The sequence below is a fragment of the Otolemur garnettii genome, unplaced genomic scaffold (genome assembly GCF_000181295.1).
Source record: "Otolemur garnettii isolate 467f Iridium unplaced genomic scaffold, OtoGar3 scaffold00065, whole genome shotgun sequence".
NCBI classification, from domain to species: Eukaryota; Metazoa; Chordata; class Mammalia; order Primates; family Galagidae; genus Otolemur; species Otolemur garnettii.
The window spans coordinates 1,110,787-1,121,788 of record NW_003852460.1 but is presented as its reverse complement, the minus strand read 5'-3'; the positions used below and the strand labels follow the sequence as shown (position 1 = coordinate 1,121,788).

Sequence of the window (11,002 nt, the reverse complement as noted above, 5' to 3'; positions counted from 1 at the left end):
GTCAGCAGTGCTGAGGCTGAAATACCCTGTGTCAGCGTGAGAGTCTCCATCCTTCATCTATATCTGCATATCATCCATCTTGTCCGTCTATCAGTTACCAATCGATCAGTCACCTATGCCCCTCTATCCATTTATTATTCATCTATGTCATCTACTTATTATGGATTAATCATAGGTCTATGCATTATGTGCCTATCATACATCTATATGTCTATCTTATCTGCGACTTTAGGTATGCATCATCTAGCTATCATTCATCCTATATCTAACTTATCTATGAGTTTATGGATATATCATCCATCTCTCTATTAATCCATTATCTATTTCTATATTGTTCACCTATCGCATCCATCCACCCATCTATCCATCCATCTTATCTATCTATCCATCCATCTCATCTATCTATCTCATCTATCTACCATCTATCCATCCATCCAGTCTTATCTATCTATCCATCCACCCATCTATCCATCCATCTTATCTATCCATCCATCCACCCACCCATCTATCCATCTCATCTGTCTATCTACCATCTATCCATCCATCCAGTCTATCTATCTATTTGTTCCATCTATCCATCCATCCATCTCCTCTATCTATCCATCCACCCACCCATCTCATCTATCCATCCATCCATCCATCCCAACTATCTTGTCTATCTATCTACCATCTATCCATCCATCCACCCACCCATTCATCTATCTCATCTATCTACCATCTATCCAGTCTATCTATCTTTCTCTCTCTCTCCCATCTATCTATCCATCCATCCATTTCATCTATCTATCCATCCATCCATCTCATCTATCCATCCATCCCTCTCATCCATCCATCCATCTCATCTATCTATCCATTCATCCATCTCCTCTGTCTATCTATCCATCCATCCATCTCATCTATCTATTTGTCTGTCCATTCATCCATCTCCTCTGTCTGTCTATCTATCTATCTATCCATCCCTCTCACTCTACAGCAGTCTTCTCAATCAAGGACCATTTACTACCCCCTCAGGGGACACTTGGTGATATCTGTAGACACCTCCGGCTGTCACAACTACAGTGGGTGCTGTTGGCATCTGGTGAGTGGGGCCCAGGGATGCTGCACCCCACCCCACAGTGCACTAGCTGACCCTCCTTGGGGAGTCCTCCAGCCCCAAATGTCCTCAGTCAGGACTCCTGGTCCAAAGGGAGAACAGGCTCGGGTGGGCAAGGACCATGCCCAGTACATCATGGTGGAGGCATTTCAAACTGTGAAACTGCAACTCAAGCACCGGGGAACCCAAAAGACTCTCCCAAGGTGGCCTCTCATCTGAATAGAGGCCTCTCGTCTGAACAGAACCCCTAACCCCATGTGCCCTCCTGCTCAACACGTCCAAGGAAACCATGGAGGACACACCTGAGGGGCTCCATGCAGATGAAGATAATCGTCCAGACACATCAGATCCAGTCTCCTTTATGGTATAGATAAGAGCACAAAGGGGCGTATGATTTCAACACCTCCAAGAACAAGTGCACACAGAACTCAAGCCTTACAACCTACCTTCCCTCATCAAAGGTCCTTGATTTTTCCCTCAGCTTACGCATGTGAGGAATCGTTTCTTTCCCTAGAACACATCTGAACTCAACTCCCAGGATGGCTGGACAGCCCAAAGCTGCTTGAGCAATTGTAACCCACCACAGCACTCTACCCTGCCTACCTCAAATGCATTTTCTCTTAAAACTTTCACCCAGAAAAACACACACTATTAAAAGAAAATCTCGTGTCACTGACCCTTAGCAAAGAAGTCTATTTTCAAATATGATCTTGTATTTCCGGGGTAAGAGTCATCACTGCCCCCAGCATCTGGGAAAACAGCATTTCCAGTCTGGCCCCCTGGACTGTGTAGCTGCCCAGGGGACTTCCTGAGGCTAAAACTCTGGCCAGGAGGAAGGCACTGGCTGTGACACGTTTGTTTCTCTCTATCATTACTTATTAGCTGGTCACACTTGGACACTCTGCCAGCAAAAGGGAATAAAATAAAGAAATAAGGCTCGGTGCCCGTAGCACAGTGGTTACGGCCCCAGCCACATGCACCAAGGCTGACGGGTTCGAACCCAGCCTGGGCCAACTAAACAATGAGAACTGCAACAACAACAAAAAAATAGTCAGGTGATGTGGCAGGCGCCTGTTGTCCCTGCTACTTGGGAGGCTGAGGCAAGAGAATCGCTTAAGCCCAAGAGTTTTTGAGGTTGCTGTGAGCTGTGACGCCACAGCCTCTACTGAAGGTGACAAAAGTGAGACTCTGTCTCAAAAAAATAAAGACATAAGAAACACAGGTGTCTGTCTTCCAGGAACTCACAGGGCATCAGGAAAAACTGCTGTATAAATGTTCACCTGTAAGAGAAAAAAAGACATCTGAGAAAATATTTTCATAAACAGCCTTTGGGAAAACTTGCCAGGTACACAGGTCACCTCACAGCTTCAGAAGAAAACCAGATACATGCTGTGAACTATGAGAACAGCTTTTCATTGTATGGTGGAAGGTTTCAGTGGGGAATTTTTTTTTTTGAGACAGAGCCTCAAGCTGTCCCCCTGGTATCACAGCTCACAGCAACCTCCAACTCCTGGGCTCAAGCGAGTCTCCTGCCTCAGCCTCCCAAGTAGCTGGGACCACAGGCGCGCGCCACAACGCCTGGCTATTTTTTGGTTGCAGCCATCATTGTTGTTTGGCGGGCCCAGGCTGAATTCGAACCCGCCACCTTAGATGTATGTGGCTGGCACCTTAGCCACTTGAGCCACAGGCACCGAGCCTTCAGTGGGGAATTTTATCAGTCAACATGATGGAGCCATGGGGCACCCAGGCATTTGGTGAAACACTATTTCTGGATGTGTTCCAAGGGCATTTCTGGAAAAGATTAGCTATTGGTAGACTGAATTGATAGTCTATAGGCCATAATAACAATATTTATTCGATGTAGAGTTTATAGTTTTATATTGCATCTAAATCTTTTATTTATATATCATTATTTGATATACAAATTATATATAATATATATTGCATATAATGTATAATTTTATATTACATAGCGGGACCCAAAAGTCACTATACATATAGGAAAAATGGAAAAGTGTGGCTAAGTGAACCTTTATTTACAAAATGGGCATCACAAAATATTTATAAAATAGTCATCACAATTGCCACTGTGGACCCGCCTCCCCCACATCCTGCAGGTCGCAGGGGCCCGCTGTCCCCGGAGATAGGGGTTCTGGGGGACTCAGGCGTAGTCAAGACCATCACACGTCCAGTACTCTCTGCTCCCTACTGGGACCTCCCTTGCGTGTGACCCCCACTGCCCGCCAGGACCCCCATGTTTGAGCCCCCTGCCGCCCGAGGGGACCGGCCACCCCAAAGTGTGCTGCCCGTAAAACTCGGGGAACTACCCCGGTCCGCCGCCGCACTGGGCTGGCGGGGAACCCCCATGTCTGCACCCCTAACGGTACGCAGGGATCCCCCTACGCCTGCGCCCGCTCCGTGCCCGCGGGGACGCGCACGTCTGCGCCCTCTACGGTCCGCAGGGACTCTCTTGATTTCTGTGTCTCTCCAGGTCCGAGCCCCGTAGTGCCCGCGGGGAACCCCATGTCTGAGCCAGGATCCCCCCAAGTCTGAGCTCCTTACCTACAGTGGGCCCCGCTAAGTCGCTGCTCCCTCCCGCCCGCGGAGCCACCTCCAGGTCTGAGCCTCCTACTGCCCGCCCCACCGCGGCCGCTGGGACCTCCCACGTCTGCGCGCCGCACCGCCCGCGGGGACCCTAGTCGTCGCGTCTGCAGGGCTGGTATCTCTGCCGGTTCCCGGAACCGGCCTTGTCTCCTCTCCAGTCTGGAAGGGCTCAGAACCTCCCCCTGGGCGGGACCTGAAGAGCCGGGACCTGAAGAGCGCTGTCGGGGCGGGGCCGAGGCTTCCTTGCCTAGGAGTGACGGACGGCGGGAGGGGCGGGGCTTCCTCGCGGAGGAAGGACTGGAAGTGGGAGGGGCTTAGCCCGGGAGGCGGGGCTTGCGTTGGGAGGGGAAGGGCTTCCTCGCAGAGGGGGGACGGGGCGGTGGGCGGGTCCTCAGGTGGGCGTGGCTCCGCGCTCCTTTCTCTGTGGCCACCGTGCGCCTGCGCAGGGCGCGGGTCTTTGAGTCTACGGGTCTCCGGGTCTCCGTCCCGGCTGCAGCGCCATGGTGCTGTGCCCGGTGCTCGGAAAGCTGCTGCACAAGCACGTGGTACTGGCCAGTGCCTCCCCGCGCCGCCGGGAGATTCTCAGCAACGCGGTGGGTGAGCTGCGACCGGCCGTGGGTGCGGGCCATTACGTGGGGAGGGGACCGCGGACGCCGGGGACGGAGGCTGGGCCTGGTGACTGGGGTGGAGGACTAGGGTCTGCTAGTGGCCGGCATGGGGACCTAGTGACCGCTGGTGACCAAGATGGAGAGCTGGTGACCGTTAGTGGCCAGGATGGGAACCTGGTGACCGTTAGTGACCAAGATGGGGACCTGGTAACCCCTAGTGACCAAGATGAGGGCCTCGTGACCAGAATGGGGGGCCTGTTCACTGCTGGTGACCCCGATGGGAGGGCCTACTATGGTGGTCTAGTAACCGGAGTGGGTGACCTTGTCATTGCTAGTGACCAGGTTGGAGGCCTGGGACCTCTGAGGGGCCAGGAGCTGTAAGCTGTAGAGAGGCCCTTCAGTGATCTGGGGGTTGTAGTGCAGGGGCCTATGTGATTTGGGGTCCAGGGTCCAGGGACTTAGTGACCTGCAGGTATAGACCCACATGCACCCTGTAGGGGTGTGGGGGGTTCCTCACTGGTGGCATTACCCAACCCAGGTTTAGGTCCCCAGAGACTCAGGACTGGCCTCCCCTGGGGCTGCTGTAAGTCCCCATGTGTTAGGGGAGCAGGCTAACACCATCATTTCTGGAACTTCGTGTGGACAGGACCCTTTCTGTAGGCCGCTTTGACCCTCAGTGGCCCCTGGGAGCCTTCTGACCTCACACCACACATCCCGATCAATACTCCCCCGCCGCCAGCTTCTCTGTTCTCCAGCCTGTCCCCTGCATGTCCACCTGGGCTTGGTTCATGGTCTGTCCCTGGCTGGCTCCCTAACCCCACGTGGGTACATGTTAAAAGCCAAAGCCAGTGGCCTGGGTCACCGCCCAGCAGAGGCGTGAATCTTGCACCTCCTGTTCTGGGGCTCTCCCACCACCCTCCTAGATCCTTTTTCTTCTGTTGCAGGGTCTCAGGTTTGAGGTGGTTCCTTCCAAGTTTAAAGAGAAGCTGAATAAAGCCTCCTTCCCCACCCCCTATGCATACGCCGTGGAGACAGCCAAGCAGAAGGCCCTGGAAGTGGCTAGCAGGTTGCACCAGGCAAGGGGCCCTCTTCCTCTAATGCTCTCTTGCTGTGAGAGGATTTCCAGGTTTTTAACATAAATGTTATAAATCAATGCCATTTATATATATATGATTAATGCTGCTTATCTGTTACTTCGTTATAACGTACTATTGCAGTATCATTCATAATACCTTTCCTATTGTGTTTTATAATTGATATATAATTAATGTACAGTACCATTGATAATGTAGGATGAGCGTGGCTTATTACTGTGTGTTTTTACTGCAATGCACACAACAGTATCATTTATGATGTAGAATTATGTAGCTTATCATTACTTTATACTATCCTATACTATCCTATTATAAATAACACAGTACTATCATTTAGGATGTGGAATTAATGCAGTTATCTGTTACTATTTAAATAACAGGTAGTATACTATTGCAATTCATATAATGTCAGTTATAGTATACTAATACAATTAAGGTACGTGTATCTTATGTATTAGTATTTGTTATAATCTGATATACTGTTGATAGTATACCCTAAATATTATCATTTAGAGTATAGAAGTAATGTAGCTGGTCTGTCAGTTTGCATTTTATAACATACTATTGCAATTAATAAAATATCAGTTATAATATAGAATCAATATATCTTATATGTTACTGTTTGTTATAATGTGATATGTGATATACCATGGATATAACAATATCATCTAGGGTTAGAATTAGTTTATCTGTTTCTACTTGTGATAATGTAACATACTATTGCAATTCGCATAATAAATGCATTGAAGTTAATGCTATAATTTAGTGTTATAGATAAATGAGTAGTGACTGGTTGGTTTTGATACGGGATCACTTAGACTAGTATTTAGGTGCAAACCAAGATCAAGGTTGTATATAGATTTCACATGACGGTGTTCAGCCCCAAGGTTGAATTTTGAGCTTAGATTTGTTCTATTGACTTAAGTACTTTATCCCCATATACTGAGTGGGTCAAAAACCTTTTGGCCATAATTCAGATGCTCAGGGAGCATCTGGGGCCTGAAATCACCCTTCATGGAGCTGGCCCAGGAGCTCCCCCCTGAAGGAATGAAAAGCCTGCAGAGCCAGTGTGAACATTCCCAGTGTGGCCACCAGCTGCTCTGGAGCGCCCAGCAGGTGCCGTCCCCCAGAGCTGATCACAGGGTCCCAGCCCCTGGGCCCTGCAGGACCTGGAGATGCACCTGTGTCCTTGCCTGGGGCGATGAGGGCTCCAAACTCAGGCTGCTGTGACGTCTCAGAGATGCTTTCCCCTGGTGCAGCATACCGTGAACATGTTTGTGTGAGACTCACAGGAAGGAATGTCCCTTCTAAATTTGAGGTTGGCTTTCTTCTAGAAGGACCTCCGGACCCCCGACGTGGTCATCGGGGCAGACACCATCGTGGTGAGTCCTCCTCTGTATAGCCTGTAGTTTGGTTTACATGTTCTTGGAGATTCAGCTTGTGTCAGACCCTGACCCAGGAAGTGAGTGCCTCAGGGAGCCGGTGTCCCCCCAGGGCCCAGGACGCGCCCACCTGCATAGGTAGAGGGCGCACTTGTTCCTGGACCGTCTGTAACACCCACAAACCCAGTGGCTCAAACAATAGAACTATCCTCCCCTAGGGTTCTAGGGACCACAAGTCTAAATTTAAGGCACCAGCAGGCTGCCTCTTTCTGGAGGCTTGGGGGGAGAGTCAGGTCTATGCCTCCGTCCACCTTCTGGTGGCTTTTGACGATCCTGGATAGTCTTTGGCTTGTGGCTGCATCACCCCAACCTCTGCCTTTGTCTTCACGTGGCCTTGTTCCACTGTGGGTGTCTGGGTCCAAATTTCTGTTCTCTAATAAGTGCACCCCTCAGTGGACTTAGGGATCACCCTCCTCCCATCTCACCTTGCCTGAACTGCCTCTGCAAAGACCCTGTTTCCAAGCACCACTGTGTTCAGAGGGGCCGGGGGTAGGTGGCAGACAAACCTTCTGGGGAGCAGGATTCTACCCACAATGCGTGTTTGCACACTGAGCAGAATGCTGTTCTGTGGGAACCGTCCGTGTGTCTCTGCCACGCCAGAGACACATCTAAGCCCCTCTTCTGGCCAGCCTGGTGCCAGCATGATGGAGGGATGTTGAGCCCTAGTGCCAGGCGCTGCAAATGTAAAGACAGTCCAGGGGTAGGAAGCACTCACTGCGGTGATCCAGGGTCCCCCTGGCTCCATGTGGCTAAAGTGATGGTACCTGTGTGCCTGCAGGCAAAAAGGAGATCCCGTTCAGAGGCAGGGTCTCACTCTGTCACCGCGGCTGGACTGCAGTGGTGTCATCATAACTCACTGCAACCTCCAATTCCTGGGCTCAAGCCATCTTCCTGCCTCAGCCTCCTGAATACTTGGGCATACAGACAGGGACCTACCATAATGCCCGGCTAGTTTTTCTATTTTTAATAGAGATGGGGGCTTCCTAATGCTCAGGCTGGTCTCAAACTTTTGAGCTCAAGGGATCCTCCTACCTGGGCCTCCCAGAGTGCTGTGATTACCAGCATGAGCCACCATGCCTGTTTCAAGATTGTAAAGTTTTAAAAAAAAAATTGTTTTTAGAGACAGGGTCTTGCTATGTTGCTCAAGCTGGGTTCAAGCTCCTGAGCTCAAGCGATCCTCCTGCCTCAGCTTCCCAAGTAGCTGGGACTTCAGACGCCACCTTGCCTGCCTCTAGGGATGTTAAAAAGTGAAAACTCAGGTTCCTTCCTGAAAAGGATAGATATAGAATTACGTGGTGCTCCAGCAATTCTGCTGTTGTGGGTAGAATTGTCAAAGCCCAAATTACCAAAGCCCATTACAGACTGTGGCTGTGTTTGGAGATGGGTCTTTGCAGAGGTGATTAAGGTAAAATGAGTCACCAGGGTGGTCCTGACCCCCTGGGACTGCTGTCCTGATAAAAGAGGGGATGAGGACACAGACATGCACAGAGGGCCGACCCTGTGAGGACACAGGGAGAACATGGTGTCTACACGTGTGCCCAGGAGGGACCAGCCTGAGACACCTCGCAGGAGGGACCAGCCTGAGACACCTCGATCTCGGACTTCCAGCCTCCAGGATGTGGGAGAATGAACTTCTGTGGTTTAAGCTGCCGGGTCTGTGGGATGGTCTGCGGGACTCTGGCAGGGCCGCCCCAGGAGACTAGTACATCTACTGTTTGATGTAAACCTGAAAAATTGAAAGCAGATATTCAAAGAAAACCTTGAACACAAATGTTGACAGCAGCCAAAAGCTGGAAACCACCCAAATGTCCACCCAGGCGAGTGTGTGAACAGGCTGTGTTCTGTGCATGCCAGGGAGCCGTGTAGAAAGGGAACGGGGTCTGACACCTGCTGAGTGGATGAACCATGAGACAGAGGCTCTGGGGGAGGAGCCAGATGGGACGGGCACCTGTGATTCCATTTACATGCAGCGTGCACAGGACAGTGGGCGCATGGTCTCCAGGGACTGGGGAGCAACTCTGCATGGGGCGAGGTGTCCTTTGGAGGCAATGAGAATGTTCCTGAACTGGACACAGGTGGAGTTTGAACATGGTGAATGTACAAAATGCTCCTGAATTGTTTGCTTTTGAAATGGGGAAGTGAGGCAGGGCTTGGCGGCTCACTCCTGTAATCCCAGCACTCTGGGAGGCCATGGTGGCAGGAGTTTGAGACCAGCCTGAGCAAGAGGGAGACTCTGTCTCTACTGAAAATAGAAAAACTAGCCAGGCCAGGTGGAATGCTCCTGTAGTCCTAGTTACTCAGGAGGAGGCTGAGGCAGGAGGGTCGCGTGAGGCCAGGACTTTGAGGTCGCTGTGAGCTAGGCTGAAGCCGCAGCACTCTACTGAGGCTGACAGAGCAAAACTCTTGTCTGAAAAAAAAAAACAATTAAAACGGGAAAGTGTGTGTCATGTCGATTTCACTTCAACAAAAGCCCAACTTCTAAGTGGACAGTGGGACTTTTGCAGAAGGGAAGTGGTAACCGACGTCCTCTGTGCTGGTGTCTCGCAGGCGGTGTCTGGGCTGATTCTGGAGAAGCCGGTGGACAAGCAGGATGCCTACAGGATGCTATCCAGGTGGGCACAGCTATCCGGGATGCAGAAAGAGCCTTGGGAGTCAGTGCGTGGCCTCAGTGGTCAGAGCCTCAGCTCCCCCAGCCTGAGATATGAGGATGGAGCAAGCCCACTGTGTGCCTTGACCCCTGGCACATTCTCAGCCTGTGGGCTCTGTGTTCTGCCCACATACACTTCCCCAGCTCTGGGCTTCAGGGCAGCTGTCCCGTCCAGTTGGCTGCACGGGGCAGCCCCGTGCATCTTACCCTGGTGGCATTTGCTGAGGAGGTGGGAGTCCAGTTGGGATTCCACGGCAGCCACCCTGGTGCTCCACGTTGGCCATGCCCCATGCTCCCAGCTGGGCAGCCCAGGCTGCCTCACCTCTCGTTCCATCTCTGCACACACAGAAGGCCCCTGGGAAGGTGGGAGCTCTCTTTACAGCTCCTGCCCGCCACGGTGTGGGGTGACGGCTGTGTCTTGCAGGCTGAACGGGAAAGAGCATAGTGTGTTCACGGGTGTTGCCATCGTCCACTGCTACAGCAAAGGTGACTGGGGCCCAGGGGGACGTGAACTTGGGGAGACTGCACCCCAGGACAGACCCCAGGCCCTCTGAATTGCTGTCAGTCCTGCTGTGCGTGGAGGTGCCCCCTCCCTGCTGTGGCCATGTGCTGACCTTGAAAGTGCCACTTGGAGGATTTCGGCACAGAATGGGAGGCCCTGTCTGTGGGCTGGCTCTGCCTGTCCCCTCCTGATTCCCCCGAGGTCTCTGGTGTCCTCTTTCTGTTTTGTGGCTTTTCTCTTCTTTCCTGTCTAAGTGAACCTTCCCTCTTCACCAAGGGGAGGTGTCTGGCTGTGGGATGAGCCTGGGGTCCATCCCCTCATGGGCAGTCAGGAAACAGAGGTCAGCCTGGCTGTGCACCCTCACCTCTGGCTGTGCACCCTCACCTCTGTGCCTTTGTCCTTACAGAGGGTCAGCTGGACACTGAGGTCTCCGAATTCTACGAGGAAACAAGTGTGAAGTTCTCGGAGCTGTCCGAGGAGCTCCTCTGGGAATACATCCACAGTGGGGAGCCCATGTGAGTCCGGGGGCTGTGTGTGGGGCTGGGGACCAGGCAGGGGACCCCAGCTGTCTGCACACATGGGATACTGTCCGCCTCCGGAAAAAAAAAGAAATCCTGTCATCCGTAACAACACAGATGGACCTGGCAGATGTTCTGTTCAGTAAAATAAGCCAGGCACAGAGAGACACATACAGCCCTTGCTGTCGCTCTTCTGTGGAATCTAAGGACATTGATGCCTCAGAAACAGACTAAAAGGCTGCAGCTGAGGGCAGTGGGCTGAGGACATGTCACTCACAGACTGCGAAACTCCAGTTCGTTCATGAGACATGTTCTACAGCCAACTGAAATTAAGAACCATGGATCGTGTTCTTTTTGGGGTTTTTTTGGAGATAGGATCTCACTCCATCCTCCTGAATAGAATGCCGGGGTATCAGCATAGCTCACAGAAACCTCGGACTCCTGGGCTCAAGTGATCCCCCCTGGCTCAGCCTCCTGTGATGGCAGGTGCCTGG

The 11,002-nt window shown here is 51.7% G+C and overlaps 1 protein-coding gene across 1 annotated transcript in view; it reads left to right on the top strand.

Moving 5' to 3' along the window:
* The first annotated feature begins 4,148 nt into the window (after positions 1 to 4,148).
* Positions 4,149 to 11,002, top strand: part of ASMTL (acetylserotonin O-methyltransferase like) — a 21,298-nt gene continuing 14,444 nt past the window's right edge. Inside the window, exons 1-6 of the mRNA XM_023515060.1 lie at positions 4,149 to 4,290; positions 5,250 to 5,381; positions 6,734 to 6,781; positions 9,389 to 9,453; positions 9,913 to 9,974; positions 10,397 to 10,505. Coding sequence (XP_023370828.1) covers positions 4,198 to 4,290; positions 5,250 to 5,381; positions 6,734 to 6,781; positions 9,389 to 9,453; positions 9,913 to 9,974; positions 10,397 to 10,505 — 509 coding nt within the window. The 5' untranslated portion in view covers positions 4,149 to 4,197. The remainder of the gene's footprint in view (positions 4,291 to 5,249; positions 5,382 to 6,733; positions 6,782 to 9,388; positions 9,454 to 9,912; positions 9,975 to 10,396; positions 10,506 to 11,002) is intronic.